The 27,491-nt window shown below is 37.1% G+C and overlaps 1 protein-coding gene and 1 non-coding gene across 2 annotated transcripts in view; one reads left to right on the plus strand and one right to left on the minus strand.

The window, feature by feature from the left end:
* The window catches only part of LOC128616824 (uncharacterized), a 60,432-nt gene that overhangs the window by 17,303 nt on the left and 15,638 nt on the right, over nt 1–27,491 (plus strand). The window contains exons 9-15 of the mRNA XM_053639648.1: nt 1,272–1,514; nt 3,526–3,567; nt 4,522–4,857; nt 9,791–10,033; nt 11,774–11,815; nt 12,624–12,959; nt 26,287–26,529. Coding sequence (XP_053495623.1) covers nt 1,272–1,514; nt 3,526–3,567; nt 4,522–4,857; nt 9,791–10,033; nt 11,774–11,815; nt 12,624–12,959; nt 26,287–26,529 — 1,485 coding nt within the window. The remainder of the gene's footprint in view (nt 1–1,271; nt 1,515–3,525; nt 3,568–4,521; nt 4,858–9,790; nt 10,034–11,773; nt 11,816–12,623; nt 12,960–26,286; nt 26,530–27,491) is intronic.
* Nucleotides 21,578–21,649, minus strand: trnap-agg (transfer RNA proline (anticodon AGG)). Its single transcript has one exon. It is a non-coding gene; the product is annotated as a tRNA-Pro (tRNA).

Genomic DNA, 27,491 nt, shown 5'->3' on the forward strand with positions numbered 1-27,491 from the left:
GAGCATCAACAACTCTTTTTCTGAGGTCCTCAGAAATTGCCTTTGTTCATGCCATGATCCACTTCCACAAACGTGTGTTGTGAAGATGAGACTTTGACAGATCCCTGTTCTTGAAATAAAACAGGGTGCTCACTCACACCTGATTGTCATAAAACTGATTGAAAACATCTGACTCTAATTTCACCTTCAAATTAAACTGCTAATCCTAGAGTTTCACATAGTATTACCACTCAGAGATATGTAATATTGAATAATTTTCCTCAATAAATAAATGTCCAAGTATAATTATTTTTGTCTCATTTGTTTAATTGGGTTCTCTTCATCATCTTTCAGGACTTGTATGAAAATCTAGTGTGTTAGGTCATATTTGTAACACCTCAGTCCATGAACAGTTCCTCCCTCCACCAGAGCAAGCCGTCACTTGAGTTTTAGCTGCACTTCCTGTTTGTACGTTTATAAGCCATGTGCTTCATGCAACACATTGTGAAGTATTGTCAGGGATATCTGCCTTACCATTGCCATTGTTTTTTTTTTTGTTCATTGACCTTTGGCCTTTTATTTCCAATTTCCCTTTTTTGTCTATCATTTGGATTTGTTTGCTATTTTTCTGCCTCACTGTGTTTGAAACCTTGCCTGGACTTTGATTTTGACTTTTGCTTGACACCTTGGATTGCATTTTGATTGTCTTCTACAATAAAGACACTCTGTATATGTATTTTAACACACCTCCAGCTATGGATACATTACAATATTTATGCAGTTATATAGAAAATTCTAAAGGGTTCACAAACTTGTAAGCACCACTGTATAGTCTCTCTCAAGTTTTTATTTATGCAAATGAGTCTTAATCTACTTAGATATGCAGAAATTTTCAGATTTTCATCTACATACAAAAATCTAGGTATTTGTTATTATTAGAATTTAAATCTTTATTTAACTGTGAAGAACCTCTCAAGATAAATATTTTACAGGAATGCTTGTTGGACTATAATTTATTTCTTGTGTAATCAAAAAATAACATGGCGTGTTATAGAAAATATTTCATGCCATGTTTCAGGGTAAAGTCTATAATAATCCTAAGAATAATCAACGTTTTGGGAAAATCCAAATATCCTTTTAATTAAGGAAAGGACACACAAACACATTATTAATTAGCATTATTAATGTTGCTATGCTTCTGATTTGCTGCTGCATTTTTGCTTTGATAATGTGTTTAGTACTTATAGGCCTCTACAGTAATTCATCCTGAGGTGTTTATCTCTAATCTGCAGCTGAGGTGTCCTCAGTAAATATGTGGTACAGCTGTTTGCTCCCTGGAGTCATGAAAGTTTACTGTTCTGCTGATGGAGACAACCTCTGTTTCAACTGGACTTCTGATTTAAACACATTCCCTCAACTGGAGAACGGGAGCAGCACTGTTGTACTGAATAAAGACCATCATGGAAATGTCACCTGCCATGTAGAAAATCATGTCAGCCGTGATCACAATACCACTGAACTCCACCCATGTCCTGGTGAGTCTATCTCATTCTTCTTGGCAAATACAGCCAAATATCCGGGGAATATTTACTAAGAATGAAAAAGTTAAGCTCAGTCCCGAAACACATAAGAAATGGCTAGAGGTAGAAATGGTAGCAGTGTCAGCATGATGTATCAATTCTGGTGCTGATAGTTCCTCAACCTCAGCTACATCACTCAAGTTCATATTTGGTCTCAACTACAGATGGGACTAGAGTATAGTATGTGGTAAAAAAAAATTCTGACATATTTGTCAATCAGAGAAAGAGGATATCATGAATAATGAACAATCATAAATAATATTATATTCTCTTACACCCCTATGCGTTAGAAGAAGGAGGGACAGGCTTAAAAACAAATGAATAAAATAAATACAGCATAGTTCAAAAGCTAGGACACACCTACTTATAGAATGGCTCTTATTTCCATATAACCAGATATTATGCAGTGCAAAAAACACATCAAGTGCAGGGACATGCAGAAGGGGGGGGGTCTCTGGGGGCTCGAGCCCCTGCCCTTTTTCTGAATTATTTAAAAGTGCCCCTCTCAACATTAATTAATAAACAATTATATTATGTAAAACGTGTTTGAATTCAAATTAACACGAGAGCGTACACAAAACAGAAGCAAATTAACAAAAGAAAGTCAGAGAAGTTTCCTATTTATTTGTCCAACTTGAGTCTGCAGTCAGATATTCTCGTTGTCGACACTATGGTGATGCGTCTCACTTCAACAGACAGACAGGTATGCTGAAACCACTAGCTCTTCTGCTAACCTTTTCCGTATTAGCAGCATTTTATATGCTTATTGTCAGTAGTTTTCAAATTGATTGAGAGGGAATGTGTTGGTATGTACTAGCTACTCAAGTTCGCTACAGTTCCAGACATGCAAGTAACCTTGTTATATTATATGCATGTTATATAGTCAGTAAAGGCACGATGCCAAACAGATAGAGACAGCTGAAAATTAAAGAAAATGTGAAGGAGGCTGCAAAAGGGACAGCTTCCTTATCAACATTTGTAAAATAAATAAATAAATAAATAAATAAAAAACTGAGCTAATATGAGACAGATAGTTGCAAAAAAGGCATAATATGTTTACAAAGAGTGAGATTCTGTGTTACACGGTATTCTGTTCAGCCATACACCGATTGCCCTTGCCCCCTGTGGCACCGCACCCACTGTCCTTTAGCTTTTTTATATAAATAAAACCATTTAGTTCAGTTGGAGAACTTTTTACGGACACTACAATAAATAAATAATAAAAAAAACCCTGAAAGCAGAGTCGCAGCACAGAATAATAATGGACCCACTTTTCAACATCTCGAATATAGTTATACTATATACATAGAGTAACTTACCCCTTGTTAACTAATATTGCACATTTAATCCTGTAGCCTAAATGATATGAAATAATTGTAACAAAAGATCATTTAAATGTCAATTTATGTTTTTAAATGAAATTTAGAAGGAATAAATTACGAGCTTTAAGACTAAAAAGCTAATTCAGCAAGCAGTGCTGTGGTTTTATGGAAATAAAGGCCTGTTGCCAAATGTAAATTTAATTGTGAACTTAATAGTTTTACTGACTTTTACAGTAAGAGCCATACAGTGGTTGTGTCACTACAGTTGTGGATGGTAATACTGTAGGTTTTTTAATAAGTATTTTTATTTCATAATGTTTAAATTTTCTTTTAAAATTCTTTGGATTCATCTCTCCAATAAAACTTGTCGTTTTGTTGTAATTATTTCTATGAATGTAAAAATAAAATACCATTAGATTATATTAGTATTGTCAATCTCATATTCATAATTGTGACCACACACAGTCTGTTTACAATGTCTACCAGGATGATAAGAATATGTAGTTAAATTAAAGTTAGTAAACTAGTTGAAGTAGTAAAGTGGTCAAATTAGCTCTTTGGTGATGTAGCCCTTTTTTCATTTGAGCCCCTGAGGAACTCTCTGCACATTCCTGGTCAAGTATATATTTTATTTTATTCCTCAGAACCTACTACTGCAGTAATCAGTTCCACAACTTCTAATGATGGTAAGTCTCACAGTTCCTTAATTTTCTTATGTTCTTATGTCTGCATGTACTACGTTTTTCCCTGAGACTGGCGATTATGTACTGACCAAAACCCATGAAAAATGGCAGTGCTTCTAAAACAATTAAACCGAGCAGTAAAAATATAGCAGACACTATGTACTCATGTGTGTTTTACTTATGTTACGCCACGGCCAGCAGATGACACAGTGGCTCGTCTTCGGATGAGTCACATGACTTTGTTTTGGTTCGCTCGCTTCCTGCTGAGCAGTTATTGAAGTGACTTTCATTTGCCACAGGTGTCTATGTTTTGAGTTTGATTATGTTTGGGATTTAAACGCCTTGGTTACTGAGCACGGGGCTCGGTATTGTATAGTTTATATAGTTATATTGGTTGTCGTTGTTGTATCGGTCGTATCGTTTGTTTCCATCCCTCGAATGTTCTCGTTTCCCGGTGAAGACCGCGTTTACTTTGCTTTTTTTTAATGTTTAATAAAGACCTTGATCTGCACCTGCATCCGCCTCCAGTCTACGATACGTTACAACTTATCATACCAACTTGAAAAAAGTAACAAAACACAAGCTGTGAAGCAGTTCAACAGTGTAGCCAACTTAGTGAATTTGATGCTTTGCATTTAATTGATGTTGGAATTAAAATATTAATTTCACCATGAATACAATCTTCAGAGGAAACAGCGTGTGCTGTTATGATTTGTAAAATGCCATTTTTAGTATAAAATCCAACAAAAAGACAATCAATTTGGAGTAGATAAATACACTTCTTTGTAATTATTACCAAATATGTACACTTATTTCCATGTTCAGTTCTTTGCTGAAAATTGTACCAGAATACCGAATCCAGCTCTCCTGTTATAAAAGTGTCATTTAAGTGGATCCGGGGTGTATTTCAGTGTGGTAGAATAATGAGACCATGATCGTATATTTCTTCTTCTGCAGGTTTGCTGTTTCAGGATCCTGTTGTCTGTAGATTTAATGAGAGTAGTCTGTGTTATGTAGCTCTGGGACAACGACTGCACCTACAAATGCCCCTGGAGTATGGGTTTGAACTAAAGATCACAGACAAGACATCTACCGATCGTTTAATTTTAAAATATAGAAAAACCCAAAGTAACCCACCAAAACCAAATCACCCAAAATGGCAGTTTGTTAAAGATGATAAAACTATGATACTAACCAGTGCAGAGAGGAGCGACTCTGGAACATACACTTTAGACATCTTTGATGCAAATGGGAGTACTAAAGGCAGTTATAGTCTCCAGCTGAAAATTGAAGGTAGGGCCACACAACCTCTAATCACCTCACACAATACACTACAAAATATACAAGTTATTTCATAAATATTAATTTATTCTAGAGTCCCTCTCAAACTATTTTACTATTTCCATTTATAAAAGTTACATTTATTTATGAAAATGAGGCTTCATCTAATGAAATATGCAGTAATGTGTACATATTTAACAAAGCACAAAAAAGGGCTTTTGATGTTTGATTTTGTTAGAATTTTAAGCTTTATTTGACTGTGAAGAAGCAAGAAGATGGTAGGACCACACAAACTCTGATCACATCACACAGCACACTATAATAAGTTATTTTGTACATTTATTAAATCTAAACCTTCATTCCACACTACAGTGGTGCTTGAAAGTTTGTGAACCCTTTAGAATGTTCTGTATATCTGCACATCACGATTTCCCCTCGAGGTAGCGCTGCAGTGTTGCAGCGTGCTCGGAAACTTGAAGTGCGCTCGGAGTCTGAGCTCAAAGCGCATGCCCGATGCACGAGCTCTTAGTGAAGGCATGCTTTTGGTTCTTCAGTGACATTGACTTTGTTTACTTTGGATACGTGCCTTTGTTATGGTTTATCTCCTGTCTTCGCCCCTGTATTGTCATTGGTTGTTTCCCGTATGTGGCATCATTGTTTTCAGCTGTCTTGTGTTTCACCCCTGATTACTTTTGTCATTTAAACCCTTCGTGTCTCTTTGCACTTTGTGTAGTATTGAGTGTATTCACCATGCCAAGCCTTTGTTCATGTTTCATTTCATGGTTTTTGATCTTGCGTCTAGTTTCTCGATTTATGTTTTGCCTTGCCTAGTTTATGCCCATTTCCCAAGCACCTGACCTTCTGCATGTTTTTTGACCATGCTTTTGATTACCAATTTGGATTTGTCTGATTGCCTCTCTCTAATAAAAGTCTTTAACTGCACTTGCATCCGTCCTAACCTCCATTACATAATATACGTGACATGCATATACAGTATCTCACAAAAGTGAGTACAGCCCTCACATTTTTGTAAATATTTGATTATATCTTTTCATGTGACAACACTGAAGAAATGACACTTTGCTACAATGTAAAGTAGTGAGTGTACAGCTTGTGTAACAGTGTAAATTTGCTGTCCCTTCAAAATAACTCAACACACAGCCATTAATGTCTAAACTGCTGGCAACAAAAGTGAGTACACCCCTAAGTGAAAATGTCCAAATTGGGCCCAAAGTGTCAATATTTTGTGTGGCCACCATTATTTTCCAGCACTGCCTTAATCCTCTAGGGTATAGAGTTCACCAAATCTTCACAGGATGCCACTGGAGTCCTCTTCCACTACTCCATTACAACATCACGGAGCTGGTGGATGTTAGACAGCTTGTGCTAATCCACCTTCCGTTTGAGGATGCCCCACAGATGCTCAATAGCGTTTAGGTCTGGAGACATGCTTGGCCAGTCCATCACCTTCACCCTCAGCTTCTTTAGCAAGGCAGTGGTTGTCTTGGAGGTGTGTTTGGGGTCGTTATCATGCTGGAATTCTGCATACTGATCATGCTCTGCTTCAGTATGTCACACTACATGTTGGCATTCATGGTTCCCTCAATGAATAGACGTATGAGTGCTGCCAGCATTGCTGCAGAGGTTGAAGAGGTGGGGGGGTCAGCCTGTCAGTGCTCAGATCATACGCCGCACACTGCATCAAATCAGTCTGCATGACTGTCGTCCCAGAAGGAAGCCTTTTCTAAAGATGATGCACACGAAAGTCTGCAAACAGTTTGCTGAAGACAAGCAGACTAAGGACATGGATTATGAGACCAAGATAAACTTATTTGGTTCAGATGGTGTCAAGCGTGTTTGGAGGCAACCAGGTGAGGAGTACAAAGACAAGAGTGTCTTGCCTACAGTCAAGCATGGTGGTGGGAGTGTTATGGTCTGGGGCTGCATGAGTGCTGCCGGCACTGGGGAGCTACAGTTCATTGAGGGAACCATGAATGCCAACATGTACTGTGACATACGGAAGCAGATCATGATCAGTATGCAGTATTCCAGCATGATAACGACCCCAAACACACCTCCAAGACGACCACTGCCTTACTAAAGAAGCTGAGGGTGAAGGTGATGGACTGGCCAAGCATGTCTCCAGACATAAACCCTATTGAGCCTCTGTGGGGCATCCTCAAACGGAAGGTGGAGGAGCACAAGGTCTCGAACATCCACCAGCTCCGTGATGTCGTCATGGAGGAGGGGAAGAGGACTCCAGTGGCAACCTGTGAAGCTCTGGTGAACTCCATGCACAAAAGGGTTAAGGAAGTGCTGGAAAATAATGGTGGCCACACAAAATATTGACACTTTGGGCCCAATTTGGACATTTTCACTTAGGGGTGTACTCACTTTTGTTGCCAGCGGTTTAGACATTAATGGCTCTGTGTTGAGTTATTTTGAAGGGACAGCAAATTTACACTGTTATACAAGCTGTACACTTACTACTTTACATTGTAGCAAAGTGTCATTTCTTCAGTGTTGTCACATGTAAAGATACAATCAAATATGTGAGGGGTGTACTCACTTTTGTGAGATACTGTATGTGACCTAAAACATCATCAGATTTTCACAAAAGTCCTAAACGTAGATGAAGAGAACACAATTAAACAAATGAGACAAAAATATTATACATGGTTATTTATTTATTGAGGAAAATAATCCGATATTACATATCTGTGAATGGCAAAAGTATGTGAACCTTTGCTTTCAGTATTTGGTGTGAACCCCTTGTGCAGCAATAACTGCAACTAAACATTTACGGTAACTGTTGATCAGACCTGCACATCAGCTTGGAAGAATGTTTGCTCATTCCTCAGTACAGAACAGCTTTGACTCTGCAATGTTGGTGCATTTCCTCAATGAACTGATTTCTTCAGGTTCTTCCACAACATTTCTATTGAATTATGGTCAGGACTTTGACTTGACCATTCAAAACATTTAACTTTATTCTTTAACCATTCTTTGGTGGAACGATTTGTGTGCTTAGGGTTATTGTCTTGCTGCATGACCCACTTTCTATTGAGATTCAGTTCATGGACAGATGTCCCGATATTTTCCTGTAGAAATTGCTGGTATAATTCAGAATACGTTGTTCCATCAACGATGGCAAGCCATCCAGGCCCAGATGCTGCAAATCAGTATCAAACCATGAGACTACCACCACCATGTTTCACAGATGGGATAAGGTTCTTATGCTGGAATGCAGTGTTTTCCTTTCTCCAAACATAGCCAATCTCATTGAAACCAATAATTTTATTTTGGTCTCATTCATCCACAAAACATTTTCCAACAGCCTTCTGGTTTGTGCATGTGATCTTTAGCAAACTTCAGTCAGGCAGCAATGTTCTTTTTGCAACCCTGCCATGCACACCATTGCTGTTCAGTGTTTTCCTGATGGTGGACTCATGAACATTAACATTAGCCAATGTGAGAGAGGCCTTTATTTGCTTAGAAGTAACCCTGGTTCCTTTGTAACCTTGTGGACTATTACACGTCTTGCTCTTGGAGTGATCTTTGTAGGTTGACCAATCCTGGGGAGGGTAACAATGGTCTTGAATTTCCTCCATTTGTACACAATCTGTCTGATTGTGTCTGATTGTGAAAATCTTTAAAGATGGTTTTGTAAGCTTTTCTAGCCTGATGAGCATCAACAACTCTTTTTCTGAGGTCCTCAGAAATCGCCTTTGTTCATGCCATGATCCACTTCCACAAACATGTTGTGAAGATGAGACTTTGATCGATCCCTGTTCTTTAAATAAAACAGGGCGGTCACTCACAACTGATTGTCATCCCACTGATTGAAAACACCTGACTCTTATTTCACATTCAATTTAAACTGCTGATCCTAGAGGTTCACATAGTTTTTCCATTAACAGGTATGTAATATTGTTTTTTTTCCTCAATAAATAAATGTCCGAGTATAATTATTTTTGTTTAATTGGGTTCTCTTTATCATATATTAGGACTTGTATGAAAATCTAATGTTTTAGGTCATATTTGTAACACCTCAATCCATGAACAGTTCCTCCATCTATTAGAGCGAGCCGTCACTTGAGTTTTAACTACACTTCCTGTTTGTACCTTTTGTAAGCCGTGTGCTTCATGCAACACATTGTGAAGTATTGTCAGTGATATCTGCCTTACCATTGCCATTGGTTTTTTTTGTGCATCAACCTTTTGCCTGTTTATTGGAATTATTGGAATTTCCCTTTTTTGTCTATCAGTTGGATTTGTTTGCTATTTTTCTGCCTCACTGTGTTTGAAATCTTACCTGGACTTTGACTGTGACCTTGCCTGACACCTTGGATTGCTTTTTGATTGTCTTCTACAATAAAGACCCTCTGTACATGGATTCTAAAATGCCTCCAGCTATGGATACCTTACAATATTTATGCAGTTATATAAAAAAAAGGGTTCACAAACTTTTGAGCACCACTGTATAGTCTCTCTCAAGTTTTTATTTATGGAAATTAAGCTTAATCTACTTAAATATGCAGCAACGTTCATACATTTCATGTACATACACAAATCTAGACTTTTGATATTGTTAGAATTTAAATCTTTATTCAACTGTGAAGAACCTCTCGAGAAAGATTTTACAGAAATGTTTGTTGGAATATAATTTATTTCTTGTTTAATCAAAAAAAAAATGCCATAGCTTGTTATAAAAAAATTATTTCATGCCATTTTTCAAGGTAAAATCTATAATAATCCTAAGAATAATCAACATTTTGGGTAATATCCTTTTAATTAAGGAAATGACACACAAACACATTATTAATTAGCATTATCAATGTTGCTATGCTTCTGATTTGCTGCTGCATTTTTGCTTTGATAATGTGTTTAGTACTTATAGGCCTCTATAGTAATTCATCCTGAGGTGTTTATCTCTAATCTGCAGCTGAGGTGTCCTCAGTAAATATGTGGTACAGCTGCTTGTCCCCTGGAGTCATGAAAGTGTACTGTTCTGCTGATGGAGACAACCTCCGCTTCAACTGGACTGCTGATTTAAACACATTCCCTCAACTGGAGAACGGGAGCAGCACTGTCGTACTGAATAAAGACCATCATGGAAATGTCACCTGCCATGTAGAAAATCACGTCAGCCGTGACCACAATACCACTGAACTCCACCCATGTCCTGGTGAGTCTATCTCACTCTTCTTGGCAAATACAGCCAAATATCCGGGGAATATTTACTAAGAATGAAAAAGTTAAGCTCAGTCCCTACACACATAAGAAATGGCTAGAGGTAGAAATGATGCATCATGCAGTGTCAGCATGATGTATCAATTCTGGTGTCCATAGTTCCTCAACCTCAGCTACATCACTCAAGTTCAAATATGGTCTCGAGTACAGTGGTACTTAAAAAAAATCTCTGGGGGCTCGAGCCCCTACCCTTTTTCTAAATTATTTAAAAGTACCCCTCTCAACAGTAATTAATAAACAATTATATTATGTAAAAAGTATTTGAATTCAAATTAACACGAGAGCGTACACAAAACAGAAGTAAATTAACAAAAGAAAGTCAGAGAAGTTTCCTATTTATTTGTCCAACTTGAGTCTGCAGTCAGATATTCTCGTTGTCGACACTATGGTGATGCGTCTCACTTCAACAGACAGACAGGTATGCTGAAACCACTAGCTCTTCTGCTAACCTTTTCCATATTAGCAGCATTTTATATGCTTATTGTCAGTAGTTTTCAAACTGATTGAGAGGGAATGTGTTGGTATGTACTAGCTACTCAAGTTCGCTACAGTTCCAGACATGCAAGTAACCTTGTTATATTATATGCATGTTATATAGTCAGTAAAGGCATGATGCCAAACAGATAGAGACAGCTGAAAATTAAAGAAAATGTGAAGGAGGCTGCAAAAGGGACAGCTTCCTTATCAACATTTGTAAAAAAGGTGAGCTAATATGAGACAGATAGTTGCAAAAAAGGCATAATATGTTTACAAAGAGTGAGATTCTGTGTTACACGGTATTCTGTTCAGCCATACACCAATTGCCCTTGCCCCCTGTGGCACCGCACCCACTGTCCTTTAGCTTTTTTATATAAATAAAACCATTTAGTTCAGTTGGAGAACATTTAACAGACACTACAATAAAAAAAACTGAAAGCAGAGTCGCAGCACAGAATAATAATTGACCCACTTTTCAACATCTCGAATATAGTTATACTATATACATAGAGTAACTTACCCCTTGTTAACTAATATTGCACATTTAATCCTGTAGCCTAAATGATATGAAATAATTGTGACAAAAGATCATTTAAATGTCAATTTATGTTTTTAAATGAAATTTAGAAGGAATAAATTACGAGCTTTGAGACTAAAAAGCTAATTCAGCAAGCAGTGCTGTGGTTTTATGGAAATAAAGGCCTGTTGCCAAATGTAAATTTAATTGTGAACTTAATAGTTTTACTGACTTTTACAGTAAGAGACATACAGTGGGTGTGTCACAATAATTGTGGATGGTAATACTGTAGGTTTTTTTTAGAAAAATGATTTTTATTTCATAATGTTTAAATTTTCTTTTAAAATTCTTTGGATTCATCTCTCCAATAAAACTTGTCGTTTTGTTGTAATTATTTCTGTGAATGTAAAAATAAAATACCATTAGATTTATTAGTATTGTCAATCTCATATTCATTATTGTGACCACACACAGTCTGTTTACAATGTCTACCACGGTGATAAAAATATGTAGTTAAATTAAAGTTAGTAAAGTAAACTAGTTTAAGTAGTAAAGTGGTTAAATTAGCTCTTTGGTGAGCTAATTTAACTTTTTAATTTTTGGTAGCCCTTTTTTCATTTGAGCCCCTGAGGAACTCTCTGCATGTTCCTGGTCAAGTATATATTTTGTTTTATTCTTCAGAACCTACTACTGCAGTAATCAGTTCCACAACTTCTAATGATGGTAAGTCTCACAGTTCCTTAATTTTCTTATGTTCTTATGTCTGCATGTACTACGTCTTTCCCTGAGACTGGCGATTATGTACTGACCAAAACCCATGAAAAATGGCAGTGCTTCTAAAACAATTAAACCAAGCAGTAAAAATATAGCAGACACTATGTACTCACGTGTGTTTTACTTATCATACCAACTTGAAAAAAGTAATTGATGTTGGAATTAAAATATTCATTTCACCATGAACACAATCTTCAGAGGAAACAGCGTGTGCTGTTATGATTTGTAAAATGCCATTTTTAGTATAAAATCCAACAAAAAGACAAATAATCAATTTGGAGAAGATAAATACACTTTTTTGTAATTATTACCAAATATGTACACTTATTTCCATGTTCAGTTCTTTACTAAAAACTGTAGCAGAATACCGAATCCAGCTCTCCTGTTATAAAAGTGTCATTTAAGTGGATCCGGGGTGTATTTCAGTGTGTTAGAATAATGAGACCATGATCTTATATTTCTTCTTCTGCAGGTTTGCGGTTTCAGGATCCTGTTGTCTGTAGATTTAATGAGAGAAGTCAGTGTTATGTAGGGAGACAAAGGAATATGCAAGTGATGAGGGGCTTTATCTGTCTGTACCTGGTTGGGAAGAGTTACAGAGGTACAAAGAGGAAAAGGTGTTAACAAAGGAACAGAGAGGGAAGAGTGTTCACAGTAAACTTATCACCTGTAATAATGGAGTAAAGTGTGGACCAGGGATGTGTTTCAGTGTGTAATAATATTTACAAAATGCTGCTGATTTTTTCTTCCTCTGCAGGTTTGCTGTTTCAGGATCCTGTTGTATGTAGATTTAATGAGAATAGTCTGTGTTATGTAGCTCTGGGACAACAACTGCACCTGCAACTGCCCCTGGAGGATAGGTTTGACCTAAAGATCACAGACAAGACATCTACCGATCGTTTAATTTTAAAATATAGAAAAACCCAAAGTAACCCACCAAAACCAAATCACCCAAAATGGCAGTTTGTTAAAGATAATAAAACTATGATACTAACCAGTGCAGAGAGGAGCGACTCTGGAACATACACTTTAGAAACCTTTGATGCAAACGGGAATGATAAAGGCAGTTATACGCTCCAGCTGAACATTGAAGGTAGGACCACACAATCACCTCACACAGCACACTACAAATTATGCAAGTTATTTCATAAATATTAATTTATTCTAGAGTCCCTCTCAAACTATTTTACTATTTCCATTTATAAAAGTTACATTTATTTATGAAAGAGGCTTCATCTAATGAAATATGCAGTAATGTATACATACATAACAAAGCAAAAGCAAAAAAGGGCAAAAAAAAAGCAAAAAAAGGGCTTTTGATGTTTGATTTTGTTAGAATTTTAATCTTTCTTTGACTGTGAAGAAGCAAGAATAAGAAATGTTTGTTGAAAAATAATTTGTATATTGTTTAATCAAGAAAATACAATGCTTCCTTATAAAAAGATTTTCAGGGTCAAATTTAACGTAAACCTAAGAATAATCAACATTTAAAAAAAAAAATGCAGGCCATTTAGAAACTGAGATTTTTGGTTTTAAATGTACATATAAAAAGCCAATTTTGATCAAAACAGTTTAAAAAATATAATTTAGTTTAATGTCTTTCCTCTATAGTTAGTGTGGTTTAACACATAAATGGCATGAAGGGGGCGTAGCTCTTCAAAGCCTTTGTTAAGTTTCACATAATGTGGTGGACAAAAACAGTTAAACATTTTTTTTTTCTGGTGACTTTTTTATTACTGGAATTTAATAGAAGACATGTTATAGATGTGATTTATCCATGTAAATGTTAAGCTGAAGATTTTAATAAAATCGACAATACACTTTGGTTACTAAGCACACAGCCCACAATTTCAGATTTAAAAAAGTATGTATCTGAAGTAGTGTTTTTGCTGACATACTTTTATGGCTGTAAAAAGCTTTTAAAACTATACTGAATTATCTTTGACCTTATCTTAAACCTACAATATCTTTTTAATTAATTGTTGGCTCTTAATTCCCACAAGTATTTTAGAAAATGTGATGATTGAGAATTACAGGCTGCTGTACAGTGACATTGGTTGAAATCATTGAAATAACTCATTACTGTAGTTTGGGCCAGACTGAGCTGTGGCCTGTAAGTTTAAAACATGTTACTGATTAGCTAAAGCACACATCAGTCTGAGAGACAGTGGAAAATGGAGAGCTGGAGGATGTTTACAGTAAGAGTATGAAACATGAGTCTAAATGAATCTAATGATGCTTCACTTTGCTTAGCATTAATATGAGAACGCTGAAAAGCTGCCTAAAGGAAACTGGGTTATTCAGCAGAAAGAATTACTCCCCACTCTAACAAAATAAATAACTTCACATTAAATTGGTTTTGCTAAGCTAACTAGATAGGCTGAAAAAGTGCAATTTTTTCCCTTGTAATAGTCATGTCATTTCCAGTCAATGTGTGATGTTTGATAAGGACCTCCTCTTTCTGTTTTGAGTTAATGTTGCTGTGCTCCTGATTTGCTATTGCATTTTTGGGTTGATAATGTGTTTTGTTTTTAGGGTCCTCCATAGTAATTCATCCTGAGGTGTTTATCTTTAACCTGCAGCTAAGGTGTCCTCAGTGAAATTATCGTACAGTTGCATGTTCCTTGGAGTCAGGAAGGTGCAGTGTTCTGCTGATGGAGAAAACCTCTACTTCACCTGGACTTCTGAAATAACCACTCGGTTAGAGAACGGGAACAGCACTCTCCTACTGGATAAAAACTGTAATGTAAACATTACCTGCCATGTTGAAAATCACGTCAGCCATAACCACAGATCCATTGAACTCCACTCATGTTCTGGTGAGTCTGTCTTTTTTTTTTTTTTTAATAATAAATTTAACAACAGTAGCAACAACGATGAAGCATCAGCATTAATGTGACTGCTCATGCGCTGGTGAGTCTGTCTTTTTAATATAATGATTTGACGAACAAAAAACAATGCAGCAATTTATGAATACACAGGCAAATTTTATTTTTGCTCCATTAATGGAAATAGATCCTGAAGGAGCCACACTCACTTTATAGCATGTTGGCTAGCTAGCTCAAATGGATTTGTACAGTCCTGTTTTACTTCAGGTGAGATTGGGGTCCCTTCTTCCTTTTCATCTTCAACTCATGAGCTTTCATATTTTAACCCAAAAGTTATATAAAATTAAAGTATTTTTTGCCATGTCCACTGATGATGTCACTAACACTTCTGTACAATGGTTCTTACTTACACTCACCATCCACTTTATAAGGAACACCTGTTCACCTACACATTCATGCAGTTATCCTATCAGCCAATCATGTGGCACCAGCGCAATGCAAAAAATCAGGGAGTTACGGGTCAAGAATTTCAGTTAATGTTCAGAATTTCTGTGACTTTAATCATGACTTGGTTTTTGGTACCAGAAGGGCTTGCTTGAGTATTTCATAAACTCCTAATCTCATTGACATTTCACACACAACAATCTAACGAGTTTACACGGCATGATGCAAAAAAATAGGAGAATGGCCAGATTGGTTTGAGCTGTATATTAATTAGTATAATCACTCTTTTCAACTGTGGTGAGCAGAAAAGTATCTCAACCTGCAAAAACATTGAACCTTGAAGTGGATGAGCTACAGCAGCAGAAGACCACATTGGGTTCCACTCCTGTCAGCCAAGATCAGGAATCTAAGGCTATCATGGGCACAGGCTCACCCAAACGGGACAATTAAAGATTAGGGTAAAAAAATCACCTATTTTTTCCGGTCATCATCTGTCTAGTTTTAGTGAGTCTCTGCCCATGATCACCTCAGATTCCTGTTCTTGGTCCTCAGCTTTTGTAGCCCATCTACCTCAAGATTTGATGTGTCATGCATTCTGAGATGTTTTTCTGCTCACCACGGTTGTAGAGTGTTTACTTGACTTTTTATTTACTATAGACTACCTGCCAGCTCAGACCAGTCTGTTCATTCTCCTCTCATCTCTCTCGTCAACAAGGTGTTTCAGCCTGCAGAGCCTCCTCTCACAGGAGGTTTTTGTTGTTGTTGTTGTTGCTGTTCATACCATTCTGTGTAAACTCTAGAGACTGTTTTGTGTCTGTATGTGTGTGTGTGTGTGTGTGTAAATCCCAGGAGATCAGTAGTTTCTGAAATACTCAACAACCATGCTACAGTTAAAGTCACACTTTTTCCCCATTCTGATGTTTGATGTGAACATTAACTGAAGTTTTTGACCTGAATCTACATGACTTTATGCAGTGTGCTGCTGCCACATGATTGGCTGATTATAAATCTGCATGAATGTGCAGGTATACAGGTGTTCCTATTAAAGTGGACAGGGTGTTTACTTACTTGTATAATTCTACATCTATATAATATGGTGTTATGCAGATTTTTAAATCTTCAGAATAGCCAAGGTGGTCAGTGCTGTGTTTACTAGATGATCTGATTAATATGACCAGTTGCACATAGTGTAATAATGGTAAGTGAATGGTAGGTGGTAGGTAACCGAATGGTCTTTCAGTTCCTCTAGTTTTCTGATTCCCTCATTTGTCTGTATGTGCTAATTCCCATGCTGTAAAAATTACTCACTGACCAAAACACAACAAAAATAATTTTAAAAAACCCTGCTCTCTAACAACCTGAAACACTCAGCTTTGTTTCCCCCCCCTCTCAGGTTTCATGGTGGTGTTTTTGTCTGTGTGGATCTTTCAAGTCATCATCCTGCTGTCTCTGTTAGTGGGAGCGTACATCTACCCCAGAATCTACAGGAAACAGAGGACACCTGAGAGTAAGACTTTAATACTTAACAGCTTGGAAGATTATCACATTACCAAAGTCCATATTCAAGTATGAGTATGTGCTAACATGTAAAGACAGAAGAACATGAGCAGCTAGAAAATGTAATGTCTAAAGGTCTAAAGCTTCCATGGTGATGTAAGTGCGGTGATCACCTGCGCATCATTTCCTTCCACAGTTCAGGAAGCTCTGTAAACCTGGATTAGGAACAGAAGAAGCAGATCTCCTCTATGCAAGCAACCATCACTCTGTGTCTCATTCAGACTGAAACATGAGAAGAATACAACCATCAATAACAGATGGCTAAGAGAGAACATAAATTTAATTACTCAAGCCACAAAACAATTCAAATAAATCAGCCTCATGATTCCTGTAGATTCGTTGAGGCACTGAGTACTAATTTTCAGTTGTTTCTGGTATTCTTTCTTTTTTAATATTTTAAAAATAATGCAATGCTTTGATGCAGTTGTTACAAACATGTCAACAATGCTTTTCTGGAAATAATTTTAATAGAGTTTTTGAAATGTAAATGTAGGTATATGTACTGTACGTGTGAATGCTGAAATAAAGTCTTTTTTTTTTTTTAACTGACACACCTAAACTCACTGTTCTTGATTGTTCTCTTAATTATGATGTAACTTTTGAGTTCTAAATTCCACAAATTAAATCATTCTAAAAATAAAATGCTGTACTGTCTGGTCTGTATTTAATGTAGTGTGCAGTTAAGGAGGAACAGTGGCAGGAAGAAAGCCAACATCATGAGGGGCAACCATTGAGCATAGACACATCCAACAGATGGCCTTTAATATATCTTAAAGTTTTAATCCAAACCTAAATAACTCCAAAACAACTATAAATTTATAAATAATATTAACATAAATCCAATGAAAACAGTTTTCATAAAAATGTGTTTTGGGGGAAGCTCTGTAGCTCCAATAAATAGCCAAAATATTGTTCTACTCAAATAAATAATATTCCAGCATGTTGGAGCTTGTTAAAGACAATTGGTGGATGAGTTTGCAAGGAGAAAAGTAAGGGTGACGGCAGTCGCCTAAGGTAAGACTGCCTTTTGCTTACTACAGAGACTACTTAAATACTTGTAATGTATTAATTTGTTCATTTTATTTTGCATGGGCAGGGTTGTGGGGTGAAGCAATCATGGGTCTCTGCATTGATTGAAACACATTTCACTCAACATCAGACTGTTTATTATCCAACTCTATAAACAAACTAGTAAGATTTTTGCTCAATGGACCCACTAAACACATATTTACACTTCTACTGTAGTTATATAATAACTAGAATAGAGGAAGTGAGTGGTATGTTACTTTTATTTTAAAATATAAAAAAACACAACTTAACCAACAAAAAACATATTCCCCGAGATGATAAAGATGATAAAACTATTATAATAACCAGTGCAGAGAGGAATGAGTCATACACTTTAATCACCTTTGATACAAACAAAAATATTAAAATCAGCTATACGCTCCAGCTGAAAACTGAAGGTAGGACCCCACAACCTCTAATCACATCACACAGCACACTACAGCAATTGTACCAAAAAAGTATGATACCTTAAGAATTGACGCCTGAGGTTTGCACCCCTGCTAAACACATGGGCAGAAACATTTCTGTCAGCCACGTCAAAGGTTTTTATTTTTTTTATTATTATTATTTTTTTAAAGCTACAAACATGTATATATGGATGTATTATATTTCACATTGCCTTTGGTGTATTGTCATATTTCTGGAGAGCCTCTGTTTATATTATATTTGCTCTCAAATAAAGCAGTGTTGTTTTTGTGGTGGTACTGTGGAGAAGTTAGTGCTGATGACATCATAAGTGGATCATTGTTGACTGGGATACTGGCTTCGCTGTCTATCATAACTAGACTCTCATAGCACTCCATTATTATCATGGTGAATGCAATGGGATGGTAGACAAGGAAAGGAAAGGAGAGAAATGCAGAGAAAGACTTAAAACAAATAAATAAAATACAGTTTTATAATTATGTTTAATAATTATGCAGTTTAATAATTATGTCTCTCAGTTCCTCTATTTTCTGATGTCCTCAAACGTCTGTATGTGCTACATGTACGTGCTGACAGCAAGGTGTGGTTTGTCAGTAGCTACTATACATAGTGACCCAGATGGTTTTTGCCAATCAGAGAAAGAGGAAATGATACAGTTCCCTCCACTAATATTGGCACCCTTGGTAAATATGAGCAAAGAAGGCTGTGAAAAATTGTCTTTATTTTTTATATTTTGTCCATAAAATTCACAAAAATACTCTGCTCTCATGGATATCAAACAATTGTAAACACAAAACAGGTTTATGAAAAAAAAAATCTTTGTTAAATATAGGTGTGCAACAGTTATTGGCACCCCTATGAATTTATCTGAGAAAAATATATTTGAAGTATTTTCCCATTGATATTTTACATTTTTCTAGTACACCTGATTAGGAACAGGAAATTGTTCAACCAAGACTTCCTGTTTTACAGGGGTATAAATATGAGGTAACATATATGTCAAATTCTCTTAGTCATTCATAACAATGGGTAAGACCAAGGAATATAGCTGTGATGTGTGATAAAAGGTTGTTGAGCTTCACAAAATGGGAAGTGGCTATAAGAAAATAGCACAAGCATTGAAAACGCCCATTTCAACCATCAGGGCAATAATTAAGAAGTTCCAGTCAACTGGAAATGTTATGAATCGACCTGGAAGAGGGCGTGTGTCTATATTGTCTCAACGCACCGTGAAGAGGATGGTTCAAGTGGCCAAAAAATCACCAAGGATCACAGATGGAGAGTTGTGTTTTGGGGTCAGAAAGTCTCCAAAACTACAATCTGAAGTCACCTACATCACCACCTACATCACCATCATCTATTTTAAATGTATCATTTACCAATTACCGTACATCATATATAATTATAAATTTAGCCTTTGGATTATGTTATGGAATAAAATTTAATTGTCAACACAATCCTCAGAAAAAAACACTTACGCAATTTGTTTAAATATCATTTATTTATCATTTAATCAAGAAAACACATGTGCACATGTTTTTCTGCCGTTGTTCAGAATAAAACCCAACAAATACGTAAATAATCGGAGAAGATGAGCACACACACACACACACACACGCACGCATACACGCACACGCACACATGCACAAACACACACACGCGCACACATACGCACACACACACACACACACACACACACACACACACACTTTTTTAGATTGCTTCTTAGTGATTTTCACCAACTATTCACTTATTTCCACTTTATTGAAAACTGTAGCACAGTACTGAATCCAGCTCTCCTGTAATAATGGAGTGTCATTTATTAGAGGATAAAGAGGTGTGTAATAATATCAGTGTGTAAATATCAGTGTTGGGTAAGTTACTCAAAAAAGGTAATCCACCACAGATTACTAATTACTACTTTAAACTTGTAATCTGATTAAATTACTGATTACTGCATGTAAAAAGTAATCAGATTACTAATTACTTTACTTTCATGTTACTTTCAAAACCTATTAAACCTACAAAAATACACTGCAAAGTGAAATTCATAGCTCTTTCAGTAATTTTAGCATGGGTCTGACATGATCAGAAAAAGTTGGATTTATCATAAAACCTGCCCGGGTGTTGTCACTGTTTGTAGGACTACCAGACCGATAAAATATAAAACTTTTCTAACTAGGCTAGTTTGGTGTCACTAGTCAAGTGGAGGGACAGCTAAGCTATCACTGTATGGGTTTACATTGGGTATGGGCTACAGTGCCATGCAAAGTACATTATCTTTCCTTATGCTCTGCTCATACCATGTTCACGTAAACTGGAACTCACAGACATTTACACACCTTGTTTTCCTGCTCAGCATCAGAGGATGTTACTGTTTCAGTTTCAACCATTTTACTGGTTTAAAAAAATTGGCATATATCCATTTTTCCTCACACTGACTGTGAGCTAGCATTTGGCTGAAGTGAGAGCTGTCAGCCAATAAGACACGAGTGTTTCCACATATTTTCCATGTAAATTGTGATGCAGATGAGGGATGAAGATACGCTTTCTGACATTTCTGATGTTGGGTCACAGGTGATGGAAGACATGTACTCTCTAGAAGAAATAAATAATTTCCTTGACATGTAAAAAATGTTCTGCCAAAATTATACACTTCAGTCAACATCTATGGTGAGAGCAACAGTAAAGACTTTGCAAAGAGACATTCAACTATTGGAAAGAAAAATTGTAAACAGTGATGAGACTGTGCAGTGTGCAGCAGTATTAAACAAGAAGAGACAAGAACTGGGTTTTCTCTTACAAGAGCAAACAAAAGGAGTCCTTATAAGAACAAGATACTGTTTCTAAAAGAAAATAACAATATATATATATATTTTTATTTAAAAACACGTTGCTTTTTGTGCATCTAAACGAATAAAAAAATATTTGTGTGCATTACATAGAAAACTAAGGCTGTAGAACACCTCACTGGCACTGTTAATGCATGCTCAGTGCCACTGGTTCCATATGGCAAAGGTCAGCTGCAGGGTCATCAGCCCGGTAATACCGTTAAAAAACACTCCTTTAACTCTGGAATGTCTCCTGGTGGTGGAGCAGTGGCTCCCTGCCACCCCATGCACCTAGACTTTGGGTTAGATGTTACTGCTTCTCCTCACCCAAAACTTCCAGAACCTTCCTCTGGACTCTGCGAAGGAGTCTCTCTCTCTCTCTCTCACACGCACACACACACACACACAGTCATTTGTTTGCCAACCAGTAAACTATTGTTCAGTGAGCAGTGTCAGGACTCTTCATGAGATATTCATAATGTAGAATGTTCAGCCTGGTTGAATGCTAAAATTTCAGACTTATGATGAAATTTATATAAAGAATTGGAAAAAGAGGAGGGCTCGTCCGGGATTTGAACCCGGGACCTCTCGCACCCTAAGCGAGAATCATACCCCTAGACCAACGAGCCAGCTGAAAGGGGAGTAAGCTATTCACATCACAATTTGCCACGTTACATGTCTTCAGTACAGATGTTTGTAGAGTTTCTGGAGAACACGATGTGTTCTTGGTCATCTAGTGGTGAAAAGTTGCAACTGCAACTCCTCGGTATAAATTTATCTCTTCTAAAAGAAAATAACAACATATATTTTTTTCAATTTAAAAACACCAACAAAAAATATTTGTGGGCATTACAAAGAAAAAATGTTTGTTTACTAATGATTATGCGCATTTATGCGAAATATCTTTCTATAGGCTACGGCAGAAAAAAAACTCTACATTGAAGTACAAATCAGAGTTCACAGAGGTGTTGTTTATTATACTTCTTAGTTTTATTTTTACTGTTAACACAAAGCTGCTCATAGGATTACCACTGATCCTCCAGCCTTGCCAACATGCCTAACACAACCAGAACCATACAGGCCTTCCCAGTGACTAAGGCTGTAGCGAGCCTCATTGGGACTGTTTATATATATATATATATATAGAGAGAGAGAGAGAGAGAGAGAGAGACACACGGGAGGCTGTTTTAACGTTGCCAAATGAGATTTTTTTATTTATTTATGACAGTCTGGAGGGTCTCTCTCTCTCTCTCTCTCTCTCTCTCTCTCTCTCTCTCTCTCTCTCTCTCTCAGGGTTCACTGTGTTTGTGTCTTTGAAGTCATCATCCTGCTGTCTCTGTTAGTGGGAGCGTTTTACTTCTACACCAGAATCTATGGGAAACAGAGGACACCTGAGAGTAAGAGGTAAATACTTACTAGCTGGGAAAATAAGCACATTACAAGAGTCCATATTTAGGTATTAGAACATGTGCTAAAATGTAAAGACAGAAGAACATGAACAGCTAGAAAATGTAATATTTAAAGCTTCCATGGTGATGTAAATGCAGTGATCACCTGAGTGTCATTTCCTTTTACAGATCAGGAAGCTTTGTAAACATGGATTAGGAACAGAAGAAGTAGTTCATGGTTGCTCTCCTCCATCACATTAATTCATCCACCCTGAACCACCAGAAAAATATTACCATCAGTTACAGATGGGTAACAGAGAAAACAAATGTAATAACTCAGTCCACATTCAGAAACTAAACCAGCCCCATGATTCCTGCAGATTTCTTGATGAACCAAGTGCTAATATTTACAGTTGTTTCTCTTAAGCTTTATTTTTTAATATTCTAAAATACAGGTCTTATTTATGTACGTCTCTTATTAATGATTAAGTTCATTATTCACTTCTATTATTAAATCAGTTTTGTGACACTGGAGACTTGGCAGTATTTAGAGTCTCCATGTGTGGAGTCCAGAAAATGTCCAGAAATCAGCGTCTATAAAGCTTTCCATGTACAGGGGAAAGTAGAAAGAATATGCAAAAGCATTATAAAGCAATAAAGAACAAGTAGTGTCATCCCGTGTCAGTACTTTTCTTTCTTACACACAACTAATTGGCCAATCTAAATGTTTGTGTTTGTAAAGCTAAAACTGTATAGAGTATATGTATAGAGTTGGGGCTGATTTTATAAGAAGGATGTTAAGGTGTCACTCACATTCACAGTTTAAACTGAGGTTCTTTGCAATGTGAATTTACTGGTGTGGCAGGATAAGTGATTTAACTATCCTACTGGCTCTGCTCGGTGTATGGTTTCGGCAGACCAATAAGGTGGGAGCTACCCGATTATTTAAGGATCCTTATTTTGGTAGGCACATATATGTCTTGGTGATTTGGAGTTCCTCGATCCCTGGCATTTCCTCCCATTTCCGTTCAGGCTTTTCTCCCGGTGTAATGAGGTGAAAATCTCAAGGCTAATTTGTTTGTTTATTTATAGTCTTCGAGAGGCACTGGTAGCGGGTGCATTGTGGCGAGTTGGTGTCAGAGATCGCGTTCAGTGATCGCAACATTAGCCGGTTGCTGAATGATGTGTGTATGTATATGTATGTGTATGTGTATATGTATATGTGTATGTATGTCGAGCCGCGGTACCTGTGAGTAATTATACAACTTCGCGTCTGGTGTTTGTTCAACCAATGGTAAGTACACCTCTCCCTTTTTCACACTGGGACTTGGTAGATTTAGGTTGACACTACGATCTTTATGCTAACGTGAGAGTGGGGAGTTGAGCATCTAAATCTTCTCTAAGACAAATCCCTAGCCGAAGACGCTACATGCGCCGCCGCTGTTTTGCTTTGCCATTATTCCTTATTGTTCTACTGACTTTTCTTCTTTATGGTTTTATTTACTGTTTTGCTCTACCATTATTCTTTATTGTTCTATTTATTGTTTTGCTTTACTATGGAGCCCCCTAATGTCAGGTAAGGGGGAAAAAAAATACAGCCATGTGTAATCCGTGCCCTCAGATTTGTAAACCGTGCGCACAGTGTTAAAGTTGGGTTTATATGTGTAATAAAAAGGTATATCATTAATAATATATATGCTATAAAAAAAAACAAATATACTTCCTCCGTACTGTTTCCTAACACTGCAATAGGTTAGATATCCTGTGAAGTAGATGACTATAAACTTGGTGGAATCTTATTCAGTTGCCCAGGTCATGCACTTTTTAGACGGTCCCTTACTGACTCCATTACTATAAAGCGCTGATGACCTGCGTTTCCCAAAGATTGGTTTCCACGGGTTTTAACGGGAGAAAATTTAAAAATATGTTCAGTTGTACTTGGTTGGATGTCCACTCAATACACATTAAGACAATACACATTATGTCCTTTTTGTGTGTTTATTTCTTGAGAAATAGAAGAGAGAAGCTCGAATGTACAGCAAATGTCCAATATAAACCCAACTTTAACGTGGTGTGTACGCTTTACAAAACTGAGGGCACGGTTTACACATGGCTGTTTTTTTTTTAATTCTTTTTTTCTTACCTGACACTAGGGGGGCTCGTACTTTACCGTGATTCTCTTTGTTTTATTTATTGTCTTGCTTTGTCTAGTATTGTTCGTTGTGTTGGTGTATGTTTTTGTTGACTTTAGTTTTGGATGTATGGCTTTGTATGGATGTTTGGATTGGCTTATGTTCTGTAACCACATGTAGTGCGAGACACTAGCTGCGTTTACATGGACAACAATAATCCACTCTTAACCCGATTAAGACCATACTTTGATTAAGAAACTACCATGTAAACAGCAATTTTTACTTACCTTAATCTAATTAAGGTCATACTCGAATTAAGCTCTAATCGAATTAAGACAGGTGGAGTACTCCTGTTTTAGTCGCATTATGGACGTGTATTACAGACATGTAAACACCTTAATCACATTATGAACGTCGTGAGAGTTTTCACCGCATTTTGCGACAGGACACGATCACACACGGCAGTTTTACAGCGAACAAGAGAGTTCGGCTGCGTCCCAAACCGCATACTTGCCTACTATTGGCCTTTAGTAGGGAAAAATACATGTATCTCGGCTACTATATAGTAGGTAAGTACGCAGTTTGAGACGCAGCGCACGGCTTCAAGCAGTCGTCTATTTGCACGTACAGTATGACAAATAATTAACTGCACTTAAAGCGTTCGTAAAAAAATTAAATAAAAACACCCAAAACTGTATACGCTACCATAACGAAGACAAACTATATGCTGATACGCACAATTCTGGAGGGACGTCGGACGGCGTGGTGCGGTGATGTAATGACGCGGGCTGTTAATCTAATTATGTTCTAAAACATGTAAAACGGGAACATGACAGGAGTATCTTACTCAGAGTAAGGTCAATAATTATATTACTGCTGTCCATGTAAACATAGTCACTAATTGATAAATCAGTGTTTTCCAGTCTCAAACCTGTTCTTTCAGGCTCGTTTTTCCTCATAACCACCTTACTATTGAGGGGGTGTATGTTATGCCTTATTGTCTCCATGCTATAATGGCTATACTTTTCATGTGTACTGTTTACCATAATTCTGGTTTTGCTTAGGTGCTGTTAACTGCCTCTATTGCATGTCAATGGCCCTGGGTGTTATAGCCACCATACCATGGTGTCTGTAATGTTTAGTGTTTGTGTAATTTTGGGTTAACTGGCGTTTCCTTTCTCTACAGTGAGTCTTGGTGTGGGACAGGGGAGGCTACCTGCATTTATTTGTTGGTGTGTGCTTCACAGCATGTTGAGTGTGCCAACACAACGACTTCCTTATGGTGTAGGTAGTGTTTTGATTTTGTGACTTGAGGTGGGTTTGGATGACCTCCCGAGCTGTAGCTGGCCTGCCTTGTTCCTGCCAAGCCTGGGCCTGTATATATATATAGGTTAAGTTTTAATGATGCTTAAGTGTCATAATAAAATATAATTTTTATATTCATACTCCTGTCTCACTCTCATGTTCCTTGCCCTGATTGGTAAAACTTCTGTGTGCCTTTATTTGGGAAGCAAATCAAATATTTCATGCCATTTTTCAGGTAAAATCTATAATAATTATAACATTTTGGGGAAAATACTTTACAATATCCTTTTAATTAAGGAAAGGACACATGCACACATTATTAATTAGCATTATTAATGTTGCTGTTTATGATTTGCTGCTGCATTTTTGGTTTGATAATGTGTTTAGTACTAACGTGCCTCTGTAGTAATTCATTCTGAGGTGTTTCTCTCTAATCTGCAGCTGAGGTGTCCTCAGTGAAAATGTGGTACAGCTGTTTGCTCCCTGGAGTCATGAAAGTTTACTGTTCTGCTGATGGAGACAACCTCCACTTCAACTGGACTTCTGATTTAAACACATTCCCTAAACTGGAGAACGGGAGCAGCACTGTCGTACTGAATAAAATCCATCATTTAAATGTGACCTGCCATGTAGAAAATCATGTCAGCCATGACCACAATACCACTGAACTCCACCCATGTCCTGGTGAGTCTATCTCACTCTTCTTGGCAAAAACAGGCAAATACCTGTTTTTTAAAAAAACCTTTACTACGAATGAATGACTGAATAAATGTTAATCTCAGTTCATAAACACATAAGAAATGGCTAGAGGTAGAAATGGTAGCAGCGTCAACATGATGTGTGAATTCTGGTGCTGTTAGTTCCTAGTTCATATTTGGCCTCAACTAGAGTACAGTGGTTCTACTTGCACAGTCAATATTATTGGTTGTACCAGCCTGTGATATTTTTCAATGAACTGGATTGGCTCTATTTCCCAAAATAAATAAACTAGTAAACTAATTTAAACCATACTGACTCCTGACCAGGCCGTTACTAAAGCTACACGATTGAATTGTAAATGTAGCGTCTTTGTTCGTCCCACAAGCTTCAAATCAGACCTCTTGCTTGTAACGGCATGAAAGTAAATTGTGCAACATTTCTTGTGTCTTGTGGGTTAGTCCTGTTCAGATTCACTTCTCTATTCTCAACCTGATGAGGGTGACAAAACACACACAGAGATGTTGTAACACACTTCAAGATGGGCAAGGAAGAGATGGGAACTGGCTGAACATAAACGTAAATTTTAATAATAAACAGACCTCAAACATAACAGAAACATAAACACAAAGCACACATGCGTCTCTCTCTCGCCCTCTGGCACTTCCATCCACTCCTTTAATGCTCTCTGCTACTGATTAGACGACTCAGGGCCATGTGTCAATCCTCACAGCCTAGTCCCTCACTCCTCCTCGTCACAGCCGTGTAATCAGCTCAGAAATGCTCTGAGAACATGATAACACAGACATGAACTATGATAGCAAAACAACAACATGGACTAGATAACATAAGAGCGACCCTAGACAAAAGTGCAGTGCAAATCGTGTATATACACATACATACATACATACATACAAGTGCTCATTAACATCAATGTGAATCAGGTGCAG

This window comes from Ictalurus furcatus, chromosome 2 (genome assembly GCF_023375685.1).
Source record: "Ictalurus furcatus strain D&B chromosome 2, Billie_1.0, whole genome shotgun sequence".
Taxonomy (NCBI): Eukaryota; Metazoa; Chordata; class Actinopteri; order Siluriformes; family Ictaluridae; genus Ictalurus; species Ictalurus furcatus.